This window comes from Ziziphus jujuba, chromosome 12, assembly GCF_031755915.1.
Source record: "Ziziphus jujuba cultivar Dongzao chromosome 12, ASM3175591v1".
NCBI classification, from domain to species: Eukaryota; Viridiplantae; Streptophyta; class Magnoliopsida; order Rosales; family Rhamnaceae; genus Ziziphus; species Ziziphus jujuba.
The window spans coordinates 7,390,192-7,410,780 of record NC_083390.1 but is presented as its reverse complement, the minus strand read 5'-3'; the positions used below and the strand labels follow the sequence as shown (position 1 = coordinate 7,410,780).

The following is a 20,589-nucleotide window of genomic DNA, read 5'->3' as shown; positions in this document are numbered from 1 at the left end:
AATATTTATAAGGTTGAAGCTCCCTAGCGTTAAAGAAGCCTTGCCACATGCTTGACCTTTTCAATACACTGCTGTCATATAGCCTATGAGGTCAAGAAACAATTGACTCATATGTCAACTTGTATACTAGGAGATACATTACCTCAGCCATATATTTGCCTTATCCATAATGTGAAAAATGCCTAAGCAAGCCATAATTATGCTAAGGTAGGATTTAATTCAACCTTAACATAGCTGGTATAGTCATAAGAAGCTTAGCTAGTCTAGTCATAAAAAGGTTGGCCTGGCCATAGCCTAGTTTACATAAGAGGGTTTGCTAAGCCAAAATATATGGTCCAAGCTAAAGAAGTTGCCTATCCTCAAGGAGCTAGTATGGCCCAAGGGGGCTAGTCTATCCTTAAGACCTAGCCTAGCCTAAAGTAGCTCACTTGTCCTCAAGGAATTGGCCTACCCTAAATGGGCTAGCTTGTTCTTAAAAAGTTGCTCTAGCCAAAAAGGTTGGCCTTTCTTCAAAGAGCTAACTTAGCTAAAATGGACAATGCATGGAAAAAAAGAATTAGCATTACTTGAAAAGGTTAGTTTGTCTTTAAGGAGTTAACCTAGTCTAAAGGAATTGGTTTATCCTGAAAAGTTGGCCCAAAAATCTAATCTTGCCAAAAAGGTTAACCTAGCCATAAACGGGTCTACCTAGCCATCATAAGGTTGGTCTTGCTAAAATAAGGTTGTTCCTATTTTGGCATTATTAGCCTAAGAAGGTTGGTAAAGCACTTTTTGTTAAGATGCTTAAGGAGAAGTCTAAAACTTAAATTTTGTTTCTTTGTGACACCCGGTCCAGAATTACATCAGAATTTTTCACATGTTGACAGAGTTTATTGACATTGATCGAGTGAGGTACGCATTGAATGTTTGCTTTGGATGGAGTTTAGAGTTGACCAAGGCACCACTATGAAGTACGCATCGACCTGATTTCATGGACTATAGCATGCTGAAAATGGAACTGTGGTTCGAAAGTTATAAACGAAAAAAGTTATGATCTAAACTGTTCGAGTGGTGTCGTATTTGACTTTTTATTCTTGTAAAATTTAGTTTTAACTTATACATGGTTATAAAGTACTCATCGATATAAATTCATAGACTAGTGGCATGCTTAATTTCAACATTTAATTAAAATTTTATGAACCTGCGAAGTTTTTTCGAAATTACATTTACTATGTACTAATCTCTGTGTATGTGAAAAACATGTGCACAATGCTCACCGACACAGTGCCACATGTCAATCTATTAACCAATCCCTTGAGTGCACAGTAGTGTCCACAAGTGGTCTTTTTATTGGTTGATTAGGCGTATGAGAAGGGAGAAAAGAAGAGAGAGAAGAGAGGAAAAGGAGCAAGAAACCAGTCAGCGTTGGTTCACCATACTCCAGCCACCATCGGTGTGCATGCGTTAGACCACTAGGTTGTTCATCTTGAAACCGATCGGCCGATCAAGTTCCACAGGCAACACGCCGACAATGCATTGGAATCAGTGCATTTTTCAGCAGCAACACCGCCCACTTCACCAATCAATTTCTCTCAATTCGGCCACCCAATTATAATACCGCCCATACTGTTGTGGAGCCCACCCTCCAATCTACCTCCCTCTCAAATTTCATGGCCAATGGCTTCCAGACATGCTAGAGCTAGTGAAGTTTACCTGCAACAGTGGCAACTCATCGGAATCCTTAGTTTCGATGAGTTTTCGGCGTGACCACCGACCCCTTTCCCCTATTTCGACCTCTTTAAACCTAAATCCAAGATCTGTTTTGTCCAAATCTCAATGGATTGGGAGATTCGAAGGTAGTTAATCCCTAAGCTTCCCAGTTAAATCCTGGCCACCATCAGTCTGATCTCCAAGAGATAAGATCCAATCTGTAATCCTCATGTTATAAGTTTCATTTTGGTATATAATTTGTATATTTCGAACAACGTTTGTGTCAACTCCCTAGATAAACCTTATATATTATACCCGATTAAAATATTATTTTAATTGGTGTGGTGTGTTGTTGATATTTTTAGGCACTCGTGTGAACCGTGACACCAATCTTGTAGAGGATCTTAAATGATTCACGCATTTGAGGTGAGTGATCATTTCCAAAAACTATTTTGTACTGTTAAAAATATATAATGTGTTATTTAAATTTCTGAAAAAATATTATATGTGTTTAAAATTTGAGAAAAATTGTTATTTAATTTTATTGCTCAGATTTATATGATTTATGTAAAATTTGATGCATAAATTTATTTTACAAATTTCAAGAAAATATCGTGTTTAATTTATTGTTAAACTTTATTGTTGAATTTATTTTGCATAATGAAATATATTTATATGAATTTAATTATATGTGAATTTTATGTGTTTGATGTAATATTTGCATAAATTAATTTTAAATATTTAAGGAAAATATTTGTATTAAATTATTATGCTCAAAAATATATTTATGCATTTAAATATTTATGGATTTCGAATTATTGTGGTAAAATTGAATTATTTGAATTATTGGATTTATGATTATAGTTTAAAATGAAATATGGAATTTTATGGGTTTAGAAAAATATACTAAACCCGATGGCATTTTATGAAATTTTTTATATTCATAATATTTATGATTTTATGGTTTAGATGCACCATATAGTACTAATGTGTTATACTGTATCTGTTGATTAGTGCGCAAATATGTATGCTAATCTTGTGGGAGCTATAGATCTTAGGGTTGGCAAGTATTTTACACAGTGATCATCAGTTTTCTCATCCATGGCCAAGATGACTGGTTATTAGCATTAGCACCTTAGGACACCAAGGTGACCATTTGCAGATTTACATGGCACCACTTGGTATATAATGTGGTACATCAAGTTGATTTCTTAACTCGTTTTTCAAAACAAAATGTTTTGAAACGTATTTTATTATATTTTTATTTATTATTTTAAATTGAGATTTTAAATTAATTAAAATATTACTTTTACTATTTAACTAATTTATTTAATCAAAATTTTTTATATTATGTTAATTTTGTTTTTATGCTAAAGTTTTCTAATACAAATTTTGTTTATCATTTGTTTTATCCTATGATATTTTATTTTAATTTAATAATTTGTTATCAAATTATTTTCAATGTAAATTTTAATTTTCAGTTTTTTATATTTTATTTATTTAATTATTTTCTTGATTTTTAGGGATATAAAAATGATGAGTTTTGTGAAAATTAAAATGGGAGAACTTTTCCAACTAAGTGAAATTGTGAGGGTTTTGAAAGAAAATTCTTAATTTTACTTTATTTATTATTTTAATTATTTATTTATTATTTATTATTAATCACATTGATTTTATATTATTATATTTTGTATAATAGTTGGGTCATTTACTGAGATAATTAGTATTTCATTATTTTTCTGCTTTTAAAATTATTCTCTAAGTCTAGGTTAGTAGACATTGACTGTCCAGGGTTGACCTTAACATCTTTATTTGTTACTAAATTCCAAGAAGCCCTCTTCCTTTTCCTTTCTTTCTTATAATATTTCTTCCTTACATCTCCGTGTTGTGTTAAATTTTGTACTTATTGTAAACTTTAGTATGCTGTCTGTACACTATATTGGATGATTGTTATTTATTTAATATTATGTCTTTGTCTATATTTTATTTTGAAGTGTTGTCTGTGTGGGAATCTTAGTAGTAAGCTAAGAAGAGTAAGGTGATGCTTTATAAAAGTATGTTATTTGTACAGAAAATTTTATAGCATGTCCAACCTTAAAGAATATGCTACCAGATTTTTCCATATGAAGGTCCAGTAGGATTTTTTCAGTAGAGACTTATCTAAGGTTTTGATAAATAATCTTGGATAGATCCTGACATTCTTCTTCTGTTTTATTTTAGTTTTCAGGGTGATCTAAATTTTGCTATAACAAAACATACATCCTAAATTAAAATCCAAAACATAAATGCATAAAAGAAATTCTAATTTACCTAGTCTCCATGGGATGGTCTATATAGAGGTAAAAACATTGTTTAATCTATCAAAAATTCACAGTTTCTAATTCCCTACCGTCAATATGTATTTATATATTGTTATTAACATTGCTAGTCTCCAAACTATATCAAGATTTATAAGTTGGTTCCTAAATTTTATTTTATTTTTGGGCAATTTAATCCCCAAACTCATCACACCATTAGTCATTTTCCATTATTCCGCCCAATTTCTCTCTTATCTCTCTTATCAATCATAAATCAAACAGTCTACTTTTTACCCCAGAAAAATAAAAACAGGCTATCAACTAAACTGTTTGAGAACCCAATCCATTGACAATCAAAATGAAATAAAAACTTTTTGTAATTCAATTACTAAAAATCAAATGTGAGGACGAAAGATTGCTCTGCTTTTGGACAAGCCATGGGCTAACAATTGAACAGCTTTCTTCAAGCACAAAAAAGCAATTTAGTTATTGTACATTACCAATTCCAAAATCACACAAGAATCCAAATCTAATTCCAGCATTAATTAAACTCATAGATTACCAACTCAAGAACCATCAATAAATCAATAACTGATATAAAGAAAAGAGGAGACTTGCCTACCTCCCATCATAACGCATCAAAAACTGAAAAAATAATACTGCCAGCAGCTTAAATAATCAACGGGATTACTGCTAAAAGCAAGTGAGAAAGACGGATCAAATACCGTTAAAAGAAGAATCCTCTGCGTAATACAAACCCATGGAATTGCCAAAAATCAAAATACAGACCCTTGGTGTTGACGACCAAAACCAATTAATATGTAAGAGTCAGATTGTAGAAAATTTGGCTCCATTCACGAGTTCATAACAATGGTGTTTAGTCTACTAATTGAAGCTATGGAGACAATTATACCGTCTGTTTAGTGGTCAATTTAAGATTAAAATGTAGAAAGCCCAAATAACTTGACTTTTGAAATTGTAAAGCCAGCAAATTTTTGAAGAAGAATAAGATATAAAAGTATCCAAAAAAAGAAAAAATTCAGATTGCACACAAAGACAGAGAGCGAGTGTGCAAACTTGGCGACTTGATCTATGAATTGGATCAGGAAGCTTTTTACGATTCCGAATTTAACAGAAGCCAAACCTAGAAGAATCAGAAATGTAAACCTTCCTTTTTTTGCTGAGTATTCCGTTGGAATCGATGGACTTACCGCTGCGTCAGAAAACAGACCCTCTATTTTTGCCTCGTGAAGCTCAAGAATCCTCTGTGCTATCATCCCAACAATGCACACTAGCGCCCTTGCCTTTGGTGAGCACAATGATGGTCTCAATATTTGGGAGCCTATGGAATGCACATAGTGATGGAGAGAAGCAAGAGCTGTTTATTCATTTTCTGCCACACCGTGAAATTCGCAGACGGATGAGAGAGAAGGGCAATATGGTTATGTGGAAAGACAAAAATCACTCTTCCATTTAAAGGTCACTTTCATTTCACTTGCCTTCTACTACCTTTTACGGTTGAAATTGAAAGGAATAATGGAGAAAGCTTAATGGTGTAATATTTTAAGGAATTTGTGAACTAAATTGCCTTAAAAAATAAAAAATTTAAAAAATTTAAAATTTAAAAATTTAAAAAAAAAAAAAAAAAAAAAAAAAAAAAAAAAAGAGGACTTGTAAATCCCAAATATAGTTTAGGGACGAACAATGTTAATATCCCTGTCTGTATATAAGCTCTAAATCATTTGTTGAAATTTTGTTATTGGATTATTTTTTAAGTACCAAAGAAATTCGAGCAAAGGGATTGCTATATTTTGCAAGAAATAAAAGATTTTCTTGTAATTAGTCCATTAACGGCTCAAATTCTGATGTTTAATCTGTCCCGGCCAACAAGTCATATTGTTCCTTGAACAAATCAATAACAATCATAATAAATCGTAAAGCATCTCCTAATTTCCCACTTATAATTTCAATACCGATAATAGTCTAACAATTGCATCACATTATTGTAAAACAATTCTCTATAGCAAATTATCAATTACTATTCCACAAGTTTCCTAGTAGCTAGTAGCAGATTTCAGTGAGTCATTACCTGTAAAGCCAGATACTAAAAACGGATGTGCTGCAGTACATGGTGTGCTCACACCTTCAAATAAACGTTGTCAAGCTAGTTTGTTACGTTGAACTTTCAAATGCTCCTTTCGTAAAGAGTTTGTTTTTGGTTTTCAATTTTTCAGTTTGATTCAAAATATATTTTAATTGTGTAGGATTAGAATTTTATGTTATGGCCATCTTTCAGTGAAAAACATATTTCATCTTCTTCTAAAATATATTTCTTCTTCTAAACTATTTCTGTTCGTTACCTATATGTTATGGCCATCTTTCAGTGAAAAACAAAAAAATAAAAAATAAAATTGAAAACCATTTCAAGCAAATAAACAATTGTGTACAAGTTATGACTTTAAAAATAATTAAATAAATCCCTAACACCAATACCAACAACACTGATGCAAAGCTACGAGCCTAGATACCAATATTTTTTTTTTCCAAAACAATCAATTAATAATTTTTTTCTTGAAAATTTGTTTCACCAGTCATATAGAAAAAACAAAAACCAAATAAAATAACACTATATTTTGTGTCCAACTTCTTCAATAAATATTGCTGATACACATTTTGCATATGACCGCTTATCTATATTATAATGTTAACAATGCTTTCCAGCACATAATTCGACCACTTTTCAATTTTATAAATAAATAAAAAGAAATGAAAAAGATTCCTCCACTTTCATTAAAAAAGCAAATGAAAATGGCATTTCCTGGACACATGCTTTATTCTGCAAGTTTTGAGTCTTTGGACAAATAATTAGAAACCATATTTGAAAGTGGTTTCAATCCGGCAACAAAAATGAGTGCTTTGGAAAACCTTGTGATAATTTTCCCAAGCTTTCTGGGTCTGTTTTCTCTGTTAACTCTCATCAAAATACTTCACAAACTATGGTGGACTCCTACACGAATGCAGTACTTGATGGGTTCGCGAGGAATCAATGGCCCTCCTTACAGATTCATGCATGGAAACACCAAAAAAATATTAAGCATGAAAAGGGAAGCCATGGAAAAACCTATAAGTGTATCCCACAACATATTCCCTAAAGTTCTGCCTCATATCGAATCCTGGGTCAGAACATATGGTCAGCAATCTCCAGAGCTTTTTTTTTTTTTTTTTTTTTTATTAGCATATATTTTAGATAAAACTTTGAGTGAGGATTTTCCTTTTTGGTTTATGTAATAGGAAGGAACTATGTGCAATGGTATGGAGCTGAAGCTCAACTGGTTGTCACGGAACCAGATTTGATCAAGGAAATACTCAATAATAAAGATAAAGCTTTTCCTAAATTTGATACCAATCCCTTGGTGAAGAAGCTATTAGGAGATGGACTTGTGACGAGCGAAGGTGAAAGATGGGCAAAAGTGAGGAAACTTGCCAATCATGCCTTTCATGGAGAGAGCTTGAAAGTAAGTAACTCTTATAGCATTCCAATGGACTCTTTAAAATAAAAAGCACATTTTTTATAATATAGAATATTTTTTTAAATGAGAATAAAATTTTAAAACATTTTCCAATAAACTTTTTTATTTATATTCTTTATTTTTCTTCTATCAATAAGCATTTATTACTCTCTTTATATTTCTTTTTCTTTTTAATTAAATTATCTTTTAAATATTATCATATAGTCGAATTCATAATGCATTAAATTAAAATAATATAATATTAAAATAAAGAATGAATTTGATTCTTCATATTTGGAGAGTCCAACTCATTTTTTATATTAAAAAATAAATATAAAAAGCCAATTGGAATCATTTTTTAAAGTTTAGTTTTTTAAAATAAAAAGTATTGGATAAATAAAGAATTCCTTAGACATGCTCTTGCATGATGCAAATTAAAACAGGACATATAATGTGGAGTTTTTTGTTTTTTTCTGAGTCAATAATGTGCAGTTTGTTAACATGCTTGATTTTTCATTTTTATTTTAATTTCTACTAATTCAGTATAATTTGCTTACCTCAAATATATGTTAGTGATAGTAATAATTTAATAGACATATTAAACAACTATAAGCTTAAAAAAAAAAAAACAAACAAACAAATAAACAAAAACAAAAAACAAAAGAAAACCAAAAACCCATAATTTAAAATTATGTTTTTTTTTTTTTTCCTCCCTTGATTTTATGGTAGAATGCCTAACAAACTTTTAATTAACATTTGAAATAAATAAATAAATTATTGCAAAAAAAATAAAAGTAAAAAACTAATCATGTTAACAAATGGCACCTAATTAAATAGTTATGATCTAGTGGACTAGTAGCCTACAATTTATAGTGTATGATATAATAAGAATTGACAAATTATGGAAGGCAACATTAATTTATGATATCTATTTTGAATTAAATGAATCATTTAATGATAAGTAAATAAATTGTTATATGGCATCTGGATCCCACTACATTTTTAAAAAAAAGTACAATTATTTACACTCATTCAGTTTCGTCATTATATTACTTAGACCCCACATTTTAAAAAATATTGTTTACCTCCCTTTAGTTTTCAAAATCTATCAAAAGAAACTCATATATTGGTTTTTATTAATTTTTACTAATTAATTTTAACAGTTAAAGCCAAAAATTATATTTTTATGATGTTCTTCAATCATAAAATACTAATTTTTAACTTTCTTTGGCCTTTAATTATTAGGATTAATTAACAAATCTGACAAAAATCGAAAAATGTATTTGTTTTGATATATATATATATATAGAGAGAGAGAGAGAGAGAGTATCCTACATCATAAAAGTTGGTTATATTGTCTGGTAGATAAAATAAGTGATTATATAGTAAAAATTACCTAATATTATTTATAAAGAATGAAGAATATGAGTGAAATTTTTATAAATAGCTTAAAACAGAGTATATCAAATGGGATGAGTTGATATAATAGATATCTAATGGAAATTCAAGTGTCAAATTCATAAGCTTACTTTAGTGGTTTTACCACTAGATTACACCTCTAGGTCAAAGTTCAAACTTTGACTTGAGTACAAAATCCCCCCACCCTTATGTTGTAATTAAAAAAAAAATGTCAAATTCATACATAACATCAAATCATAGCTAATATAAAATAGTTGTATCGGCTTAGAGAAGTACAAGCTTTCAAAGGGAAAAGAAAAACAAGGCCTTAAAAAAGAGCATTAAATTTGTGTTGGTTTAGTGGAAAGGTTTTAGATTGTAAAAAGAAAGGTTGAGATTATGTTAGCTTGTAAAAAGGAATTATTCTACAGGGTATGATTCCTGCAATGATAGCTGGTGTTGAGATTATGCTGCAAAGGTGGAAATTACACGAAGGTCAAGAGATTGACGTATATGAAGAATTCAGATTGTTGACTTCCGAAGTGATTTCAAGAACAGCATTTGGGAACACTTACCAAAAAGGGAAGAACATTTTCGATATGCTTATGAGGTTGACCTTGTTAACATCAAATAATTCTTACAAACTTAGATTTCCTGGAATCGGGTATTTAATATTATTTATTCCTTCTTTTTTTCTTTTTCTTGTTTCTTTTGGTAGGCAAATATAGTGTTATAGAAAATGAGTACTTTATTTCATGACAATTTTGTCATTCATCCTTTCTTGCAGCAAATTGTTTAAAACGAAAGACGAGATTGAATCAGACATGCTTGAGATAGAAATATACAACAACATTATAGAGATGATCGAGGAAAGAAAGGAGAAGGTAATGAATGGAGACGAAGACAATTTTGGAAGCGATTTTCTTGGATTACTTTTAAAGGCTCATCATGATGCCAATGTCAACCAAAGGATTTCAGTGGACAATATAATTGATGAGTGCAAAACATTTTATTTTGCTGGGCAAGAAACCACTAGCACTTTACTCAGCTGGACTATCTTTCTTCTAGCAATCCACACAGATTGGCAAGAGGAAGTTAGAAAGGAAGTGCTCAATTTGTTTGGTCACCAAAATCCAAATCCTGATAGCTTAGCAAAACTTAAAATAGTAAGTAATATTAGCTTCTATATTTGTGTTCATTTCTTTTTTCTTAAATCCTTTTTTTTTTTTTTTTCCCTATTTTATACAGATGAGCATGGTTTTCAATGAAACTCTGAGATTATATCCTCCCGCCATTACAATGACAAGGAAAGTTGAAAGGGAAGTTAGAGTGGGAAATCATATTCTTCCTGCTAACCTGAATTTGTATATTTCAATTTTACCACTCCACCATGACCCTGAAATTTGGGGAGAAGATGTGCATAGCTTCAAACCAGAGAGATTCTCAGAAGGGGTTGCTCAAGCTACTAAGAATAACACAGCTGCATTTTTTCCCTTTGGAATGGGACCTCGAAATTGTGTAGGCTCAAACTTTGCCATCACTGAATCAAAGATCGCTCTTTGCATGATTCTTCAGCGCTACAGCTTCACTCTTTCCCCAACCTATGTCCATATGCCCTATCAGCTCATTACTCTTCGTCCACAGCATGGAGTTCAAGTCTTACTACAGCCATTGTGAAAACTATACTTTGCCTTAAACTTATGCAGTTGTGCTCTGATGTTAATGAAAACTCAACCACTGTTTGGAGCATGCTACTTCCGGGATCCTGATATGGTACTTTGGAAAGACTGGACTTTAAGCACGTTACAAGAACAATCCTTAGTCTATAATATAAGCGAGAAATGGTACGGAGTTTTGCTCTTTTTCACTGTTCAAAATGGTTCAAAAATGGCTGTTTGCTGTGCGTTTTGGCTTTGAATTTATTTTTTTTTTTTAATTAAATCCATAAAACGATGTTGTTGTTGTTGTTGTAGTGTAAAAGCCCAAATCTGTCCTTTGCTCCGTTTTCCATATTATGGTATACATTAAGATAAAATAGTAAATTTATATTTCATCATGGAGATTTTGGGAATCCCACGGATGACGAATATGGCTTCTTCTGTAACATTTCTTTGACATGAGCAAGAGCTACTCTCAAAGGCAACCTACCTCTTTTCATCTTCTTCTTGTATTTTAGTTCTTTTTATCATATATTCTAAACAATACAACGCTCTCCCAAATATGCATAGCAATACTTTGAGAACCACACCAAAAATCTCCTCTCCAATTGGGAAACTGCGCCAGTTTTTTTTTTTTTTTTTATTTAATCTATTATATGTTTGATCATAAGCATTAAAGGTTTTTTTATTTATATTTTTTTTGCTTTCTTCTCTAGGTTCATCCTTTCTCCTCCGAATTTGTGTTCTAATTAGTGGTCATACTTTTTTTTTTTTGATTAATTAGTGTTCATACTTAATTGGAATTCATTCTCTCTGCCTTCAAAATTAGATTAGCATACCTACTCCTTTTTTTTTTTTCTATATATATTTTTTTGAGGTAGATAAATACTAGAGCTTAATTGTGAATACATCCTTCTGCTTTTAAAGTTAGATTAATCAAACAAAAGCATTCTTCTTTTTCTTTTCTTTTTGTTTTTTTTTTTTTTTTTTTGTGGATTTTTTATTTATATGCACATAGTTACTAAAGTTTTGTAAATCCAACTATGTTTTCAAAAGAGAAGCATTTCTTTTGGTTATTACTTTTTTATGTCTTTTTTTTTTTTTTTTTAATCATATTCAAAGCTTGAACAACAAATCTGCACAATATTATTGATTTTGATTTTTTGTTAATATAAATTTGTGTTATTGAAGGAAACTAATGGAAAGTAGACCTATTGAAGGAAGAAGTGAAAGAAAGGTTTTCAAGAGAAGAACAAGAATTTTGCATTTCTAGAAGGATGAAGTTAAATATATATATATATATATATATATATATATATATATTTACGAAATCGTATATTAAAAATACTGTAACTCATGGTAATTGACATTATTTAATTGTAATGATGAAAAATTTATAGATATTCAATTTTATAATAGCTATTCATTATCCAAATTTATTTGAAAATTACTTAAATATTTTTTGTGATGTCACCGGTGTATAATTATATATATTTGGTGAACGTGTCTATTGTTTGATAAATCATTTTATTATATTATCATGTTTTCACAACATTATTAAATTTGGGGCACTTGCAAAACAGACAGAGAGAAACATGTGCATAGAAAAGTATTAAAAATAATTAAATAAGTCCCTAATAGCAATCCGACAGCAGTGCCACAGAGCTACAGGCCTACCTATAATAATTGTTGGCACAAAAGAAAAGAGCCTACTTATGATAATTTATTTCCAAACCCACTTCTTTTTGAGTACGACAGCTTATAATGTTAATCATGTTTTTTTTCTTTTTTTGGTAAATATAATGTTAATCATGTTTTCCAGCATATGATTCCTTCCCTTCTCATTAATAAACAAATGAAAAATGAAGTCTCCTGGACGAACCTTTTTTACCTGCGAGCTTTGACAAACAATTAGTAACAATATTTGAAAGTGTTTTCCATCCGGTGAGAAAAATGAGTGCTTTGGGAAACCTTGTACCAATTTTCTCAAGCTTTCTAGGTCTGTTTGCTCTGTTAACTCTAATCAAGATGCTTCACAAACTGTGGTGGATTCCTACCCGCATGCAGTACTTGATGAGTTTGAGAGGAATCAAAGGTCCTTCTTACAGATTCATCCATGGAAACACCAAACAAATTTTGACCATGAAAAAGGAAGCCATGGAAAAACCTATGAGTTTATCCCACAACATATTTCCTAAAGTTCAGCCTCATATCGAATCGTGGGTCAGAACATATGGTAAGCAAGATCCAGAACTTGGGTTTTTTCTTTTCCTTTTTTTTTTTTTAAGCACATATTTAGACAAAAATTTTAAGCTGAATAATTATCTAACATTAATTTTTTTGACAGGAAAGAATTACATGCAATGGTATGGAGCTGAAGCTCAACTGGTTGTCACAGATCCGGATTTGATCAAAGAGATACTCAATAATAAAGACAGAGCTTTTCCAAAATTTGAGACCCAAGCCTTGGTCAAGAAGCTATTAGGAGATGGACTTGTGAATAGTGAAGGTGAAAAATGGGCAAAATTGAGGAAACTTGCCAATCATGCCTTTCATGGAGAGAGCTTGAAAGTAAGTAACTCATACACAATGGAAACTAAAACAAACTACATAAGTAATGATATAGTAAAAGTTTTGTATTATTACTTTTCCCTGACTATATAAGTAATGATATGGTAAAAGTTATGTAATATTATTTATAAAGAAAGAAGCAAATTAGTGTAAGTGAATATTTTACAAAGAACTTGGAAAAGAGTACATCAAATGGGATATGTGGATTTAGTAGTTACCTAAGAGAAATTCAAGTGTCAAAATTCATATCATTTCCTTTCACATAACAGTAAATTTATAGCTAATGTAATAGTTGTATTTACCTAAGAGTAGTAAGTGCAAGCTTTATCATGGAAAAGGAAAAAGATGGCTTTAATGGAATATGCCCAGAAAGTATTCGGCAAAAATCACAAAAGTTATCTTGGTATACTGGAAGGGTGATTATGTTAAATTGTGAAAGGAAATTGTTACTGCAGGATATGACTCCTGCAATGATATCTGGTGTTGAGATTATGTTGGAGAGGTGGAAATTATACGAAGGTCAAGAGATTGAGGTATTTGAAGAATTCAGATTGTTGACTTCCGAAGTGATTTCCAGAACAGCATTTGGTAACAGTTACCAAAAAGGGAAGAAAATTTTTGATATGCTGATGAGGTTGGCCTTGTTAACTTCCAATAATGCTTACAAACTTAGGCTTCCTGGTACCAGGTAATATTTATTCCTTTTTACATAAATATGGAGATAAAGAAAGCAATTATTTCTTTCTCTTGCCAATTTGTCATTCATCCATTTTTGCAGCAATTTTTTCAAAACGAACGACCAGATTGAATCAGACATGCTTGAGATAGAAATACGCAATAACATTATCGAGATAATCAAGGAAAGAAAAGAGAAGGTGATGAATGGAAAAGAAGACAATTTTGGAGGCGATTTTCTTGGATTACTTTTAAAGGCTCATCATGATGCCAATGTCAACCAGAGGATTTCAGTGGACAATATGATTGATGAGTGCAAAACATTTTATTTTGCTGGCCAAGAAACCACTAACACTTTACTCGGCTGGACTATCTTTCTTCTAGCAATTTACGCAGACTGGCAAGAAGAAGTTAGAAAGGAGGTGGTCAGTTTGTTTGGTCACCAAAATCCGAATCCGGATAGCTTTGCAAAACTAAAAATAGTAAGTCAAAAACTCAAATTAAGTAACTTCTGTATGCTGACTTTTTGTTAAATCTTTAATTTGTATTTTTATTTTATTCAGATGGGCATGGTCTTCAATGAAACACTGAGATTATATCCTCCTGTGATTACAATGACAAGGAAAGTTGAAAGGGAAGTCAGAGTGGGAAACCATATTCTTCCTGCTAATCTGAATTTGTATATTTCAACTTTACCACCTCACCATGACCCTGACATTTGGGGAGAAGATGTGCATAGCTTCAAACCAGAGAGATTTTCAGAAGGGGTTGCTCAAGCTACTAAGAGTAACCCTGCTGCATTTTTTCCCTTTGGAATGGGACCTCGAAATTGTGTAGGCTCAAACTTTGCCATCACTGAATCAAAGATCGCTCTTTGCATGATTCTTCAACGCTACAGCTTCACTCTTTCCCCAACCTATGTCCATATGCCTTATCAGCTCATTACTCTTCGTCCGCAGCATGGAATTCAAGTCTTACTACAGCCACTGTAAAACGGTAATTTGACATAAACTTATGCAGTTTGTGCTCCCAAATTAATGAAAACCCAATCACTCTTTAGAGCATGCTACTTCCTGGATCGTGATAGTTTGCAAAGACTGGACTTTAAGCAATTTGCAAGAATAATATAAAATAAACAGATAGATAGAAACATGTTTTTTTAGCATAGAAAGGTATGCCATATCCTCTAAAGCCAAAAAAAGGCTATCTGAGTGCTGCTCATATCCTCGAAAACCATTTAGTACTTGGAATTTTCTTCTATTCTTGATGGTATTTTGACCAATTCTAAATTTTTTTCATAGTATTTTGTTTGGTTTGGCGTTAACCTTGCTAATCTTCTAGTTTTATTTGGAGGCAATGTTGTCCATTATTTTAACATGGCTGGTTGATATGCGGTTTCCTGATGTACTTTACATGTCTTTATTTATTAGTGTTTCTGTTTCAGAAAAAAAAAAAAGATAAAAAAAATTTTTAAAAAAAAATGTCATACGAAGAATGATTATGGGGCTACCCAATTAACGGCATTATGGTATTCAGTGGCCCAATTAACCCTTAGCCCAAAATAGACGGTCATTGATCTCAACAGGCAACCACACTGGGTGGATGGCAGAGCCTTTTCTTTCAGATATTAAAGTCTTGTTTTGTGTTTCTATTTGCATTCACACATTTATTAAATGGATCGGGTATTCACCAAAAAAAAAAATTAATTGGGTCGGGAATTCACACCCATCAAACGTACAAGTGCTCAATTTTAATACCACCTTAATCCTAATTTTTATGGGAACCTTTTTTTTTCATATTATCAGTGAGCAGGATATTCAAACTCAGAATTTTTGTCATTACAAGTAATGATTTTGTCATTCAGTGGCCCCAAAAGGGACATCTCGATGAAAGATCCGAGTGTAACAATTTGAAATTAATTATCATTTATAATTTCCATAAATTAATTAACACCTTTTCTGCCATGTAATATATATATATATACAGCAGCTTTAATGGTGCAGCTTTTAGGCCAAAAGCACAGAGGAGGATATGATAGAAGGACAATTAAATGTTTGTTATTTTTGTATGTAGGACAGAGATTTGTTTCTTCTAAAGTGTACTCAAACAGTAGCCAATAATTTTGCAACTTTCTTTCTTATTTTGGTTTTTGGTTTTGCTTTTATGTTTTCAGGTATTAATAACTGCCACAGCAACTCCAAATAGAAGCAAAAATGCTTTTGCTTTGACATACCACAACCACCAATTCATAAAAATTTCGTTGGAGACCTAACCAATTTTTATTTTTTTTTAATAATTTTTTAAATTTATTTGCTTTAAACTCTACCCTTATATTCTGCTGCTCTTTTCTGACCTGGTAACAAATTTAAAAAGCAAATTTTTGAAAAACTATGCAATTTCAATAAAGATGGGCATTCAATATTAGAGTAATCGTCATTCTAAGCAAACAATATGTATGAACCGGACAATGTTTGACTTATTCTTTAAGCCTCAAATTGCTGATCCTAATTGCTAACAAAGAACTACAAGAAATAAGAAAATTTCCACTACTATCTTACTATCATCATCCTTTGATCATCATTATTTTTATTTATTATAAATATTAAGAAAAATCATTATATTTGTTCAATAGCAGAGAATTCAATTTTTGGGAGAGAAAAAATATATATAAATAAACAAAACTTTTCCAATTATACAACTTCAAGGTAAATTAAAAGAAAAGTTAAAAACAATGAAAAAATAACTTAGCCTTTTAATTCCCTTTTTCTCCCCCTATTGAATCCTGTATGTTCTTTTTGTAATCTAATGCTATACACTATAAAAATACGTATAATTATATATTTTTTAGCCATCATTATCTGATCCACTAGAACTGCTTCTAGATCTATCCGACATGAAATTTTCCGGCAACATTGGAAACTTCACTGATACCCTCGATGATCCTGATCCTGATGAACTTGTATTATTCACTCTTTTTTTCTGAGAATTCCTAGCAATTTCAATACATGCTTGATCAACCATAATCAGAAAATCTTTTACTATGGCAAAAAGTTGTAATGGGTGCGCTTCTTTATGCCTAGAAGCACCTGCTTGATAATACTCTGTTGTTTTCTTCACAAGCTCCATTACCTTTCCTTGTTGTTCTTTCACCATTTTTAGTTCTTTTTCTGCTGCATCAAGAAATCCTATCATCTCTTTAACAAATCCTCCTCCTCCTCCTCCATTTTCAATGATAACTTGGTTCACAAGTCGACGGATTTCTGCTATGCCTTTCGTGAGATTCGAGCAAGAACCGGCAAAGTGGTCGTAGTCCATGGCTGCTGCTTTTTTCACATTCGAAAATTCAGAGCTTAGACCTCCAATTACCGGCAATCCCAGCATTATATACTCCTTCTCTCTATCATCTTTCGCAGGAGAATTCTCGGAGATCAAGCTGCTGCTATTGTTGCTATACAGGCTGTTATTGCGATTCAAGCTTCTGTTCCTGCTGAGAACACACCTCTTTCCTTCCGATCGAACCACTTCTTCAACGACAAAATGAAGAAGAGTGGTTCTTCCATCGGAGCTTCGTACATCGGAGAGTTTTCGAAGAGCGGTGAGGTTGAAAGCTTGTGCATTTCCACGCGAAGTTCCAGCATTCATTCGATTCCCAGCTTTAAGAACAGCTTCGAGCAGTTTCATAAAAAGCCCTCTTGTTCTAAGCTCATTGGAGGCAAGTTCAAGTGTTTGTATACACTCTTTGATATGTACAATCTCCGAATCATAATTTGATCTAAAAGCCATGGCGTTTAAACGAGTAAAAGCTGAAGGAACAGCTTTAAGGATATGATAATGGAAGCATTCAGCATCTGCTAGCTTTGTTGGGTCTCCATTGTATTCGAGGATTTTGGATTGTTCTTCTTCTGTTGGAGCAATTCTACAAAGCTTTTCGAGACTATCAGCGTTTAATCCCTTTCCTTCCATTAAAGCATGGAGAATTTCTTTGCGAGTGAGTGACAATGATTTGAGAACAATAGCAATGTTCTGTGATTTCCGAGTATCCAGTATAAATGTCTGTGCTGATGAACGAGAGTTTGATCCAGAATCCATGGTGTTATTGAATTTTTTAGGTGACCGATTGGTTGCAACTCTTCCAAACAGAGCTTCCATTAGATCACCATCAAAGCTGAAATTAAATTTTAAAAAAAGAAAAAAAAATTAAAAAAAAATACTTTGATCAGAATCTTTGGAAGAATTAACAAAATTAAAGAGATGAAGATTAAGAATATGTGATTAATTACCTAAAGGAACCGCCATCGTTAATTTTGTTCCACACCATGGAATGGTCAGCATTATCCATGTTGACCTTGTCCCAATGCAAAGGCTTCAATTTTATTACCTGACCGGTTCCCGATGAGTTCTCTTCTTGTTTTCCTTTCTTCTCCGGTGAGACCGGTTTTGGTAACGAGTTCAAACTACGTGCCTTGGGTGGCGGTGGTGGCGGCGGCGATGGTGAAGGTCCTTTCTTAGCTCCTCCAACCATAGGAGGAGGTGGGGGTGGAGGAGGTGCAGGTCCAGGTGTTGAGCTTTTATTGTTTGAAACTGCCAGAATAGGCTGCGGCGGAGGGGGAGGCGGAGGCGGTGGCCGTGTTGGTTGAGGAGGAGGAGGAGGAACATTTGATAATTGCCTTATCGGATTATCCACTTCCGGCATAACTTTTAGATGGGAAGTGGAAGATTTTCCTCGGAGAAGAGGAATCTCTTGAATGGGTCCATTTTCCGGGCGATCATCAACATCGTGGCCGCCGCGGCGACCACCTTCTTCTTTAACTTTTAAGTTTTTGGCTTCAAGATTTCGCCAGTAAAGAACATCGAGACCATTCTCGTCGACGATGATGTCTTTGAGATCCCCATCATCCATCGGAAACTGATCGCTGTGCGTGGCCACGGCCGACAGAGGAGCTGAAGAACCACTACCGTTGCCATCTTTCTCTCTCATCCTTCTTGCATACACGAATCTTCGGACCAATATAAATGCTACCGCAGTTACCACCAAAGTGCTAGCCGCCGTCGCAACCACCGCCTTCACTACGTCGTCGTTCGAAGAATCCGGTGGTGGCTGTGCCGGTGAGTTTGGAACTGACGGCGGCGAAGGTGTCACCGGCACCGGCGGAGAAGTGGATGTTTTAGGAGATGAAAGAACTGGATAGGGAAAGAAAGTTTCAATGTTTTGATTGGAAATGGATTGAGAGTAACAGCTAGGAAGAAGAACAAGAACAAGAACAAGAACGTGAAAAATCCATGGCCGGAGAATTACAGCCATGGATACTCAGATTGAGAACCAGAGAAGAGGAAGAAGAAATAAACTGAATCTGTTTGAAGTGTTTGTATGTTTAGGACATTGGAGGTTTTTGGGGTTTGTCATGTGCATTTGGTATTTAGTTGCTGACAGTTTCAAACACCGCAGTTTGTTTGTTTCTGATTAATTGACGATCGTTTCCCGGGCTTCTATATATGAAAAGACCAAAATACTCTTCTGCTAGTAATATCTAAATATTTCTTGCATGGGCTCCATAGTAATTTAAACTGGCTTTCCCACCTTCTCCTTCTGTATACGTCATATAAAATACAACAAGTAGGGTGGTGGTGGTGGAGGATAGAGTGGTTAACTCGGTCCAAAGTAAAAACTTTGGATAAAGTGTTTAAAATTACCTCCATCAGAAAATATTTTAGTTTTTTTTCTTTTCTTTTTCTTTTTTTTTTATTTTTTTTTTTTTTGGGTACATTATTTTTTCTAAGGAATTGATAATCTTAAAAGCAAAATTAGGTAGAATTACATATTGAAACTTGCAAGGATAACTAATTCTCTTTGCGTAATGTACAAAAGTCAGAATCATTACCATTTCAATCATATGGATTTTGAAAACTTCCTCCTTATTTTAATCATAAATACTAAATTTTAAAACATACTTGAGGTTTTGACAGCTTCAATCCAAAGAAGAAAACAAAGTCAATAATCCCCGTTGGTTTTGCCTGATTTTTTTAATTGAAGATAAATAAATAAATGAAAAGGTGATGGACCTGTTTGTGCCCAAGAATTTAGTGCAGAGCACAGAAAGTGGCTGAACGACCTATCTTTTGGCTATAAATTTTGGCGCATTCGATGACCACGAAGTGTCGTGTAGTGGGTGAACAAAACTTCTACTTCGGTTCATTATCAAAAATAGAATCATATTATAAAAAAAAAAATAAAAATTTATAGACTTTAAAATTTGGTCAACCTGCTACTGAAATCTCTATCGTTTGATAGTTTCCAATGCCTATCTTTGTTTTTTGACTTTAATTTTTTGTCCTTGTTGGGTGGGTGAGTATTAGAAACTTTCTAGAAAAATGTTTTACATTTATGAATGTCAATAATCTTTTTTTAAATATTTGGTCCTCAACTTGTTGTATAGATAGCTTGGATGGTAATTCACCATATATATATATATTGTTTAGATGGTAAAATGTCATTTTAAAAAGAAAATAAACCAAAAATATATATATTTAAATTCCAAAAAAGCATATGATAAGTTTAGCGTAATTTGTCTATTACCCAAAATAAAAATAAAAAAAGTTTAGTGTATTTTGTCCTTTTGGGACAACCATGGTTTTGATAAAAGTTAATTGCTTTATTTTTTTAGAATAATAATTCCCATTTTAAATTTTCCTGATAATAATAAATAAATAACAATGATAACTAAATAAATAAATAAAATAAGTTAGTTAAAGTGCCAATAATTAATACTATATATATTAAAATATTCATTAAAT

At 32.4% G+C, this 20,589-nt stretch overlaps 3 protein-coding genes across 4 annotated transcripts; 2 read left to right on the top strand and 1 right to left on the bottom strand.

The window, feature by feature from the left end:
* The first annotated feature begins 6,769 nt into the window (after nt 1-6,769).
* On the top strand, nt 6,770-11,038 carry LOC107419862 (cytochrome P450 CYP749A22). Its single transcript, XM_025075165.3, has 5 exons — nt 6,770-7,176; nt 7,278-7,501; nt 9,325-9,557; nt 9,681-10,059; nt 10,142-11,038. Exons 1-5 carry the CDS (start codon nt 6,894-6,896, stop codon nt 10,568-10,570), a joined length of 1,548 nt encoding a protein of 515 aa, XP_024930933.3. The 5' UTR covers nt 6,770-6,893; the 3' UTR covers nt 10,571-11,038.
* Nucleotides 11,039-12,355: 1,317 nt separating this feature from the next.
* On the top strand, nt 12,356-15,780 carry LOC107435271 (cytochrome P450 CYP749A22). Of its 2 annotated transcripts, none has more exons than XM_025067885.3 (5): nt 12,356-12,787; nt 12,899-13,122; nt 13,578-13,810; nt 13,901-14,279; nt 14,361-15,760. In XM_025067885.3, exons 1-5 carry the CDS (start codon nt 12,505-12,507, stop codon nt 14,787-14,789), a joined length of 1,548 nt encoding a protein of 515 aa, XP_024923653.3. In that variant the 5' UTR covers nt 12,356-12,504; the 3' UTR covers nt 14,790-15,760. The 2 variants fall into 2 exon arrangements, with proteins under 2 accessions (XP_024923653.3, XP_048318769.2); XM_048462812.2 differs by having other exon boundaries at nt 12,649-12,787; nt 12,904-13,122; nt 14,361-15,780.
* A 681-nt stretch (nt 15,781-16,461) lies between these two features.
* On the bottom strand, nt 16,462-19,337 carry LOC107419881 (formin-like protein 4). Its single transcript, XM_016028709.4, has 2 exons — nt 18,078-19,337; nt 16,462-17,962 (listed from the first exon to the last, which is right to left on the bottom strand). The coding sequence occupies exons 1-2, from the start codon at nt 19,097-19,099 to the stop codon at nt 16,642-16,644; spliced, it is 2,343 nt and encodes a 780-aa protein (XP_015884195.3). The 5' UTR covers nt 19,100-19,337; the 3' UTR covers nt 16,462-16,641.
* Nucleotides 19,338-20,589: the final 1,252 nt, after the last annotated feature.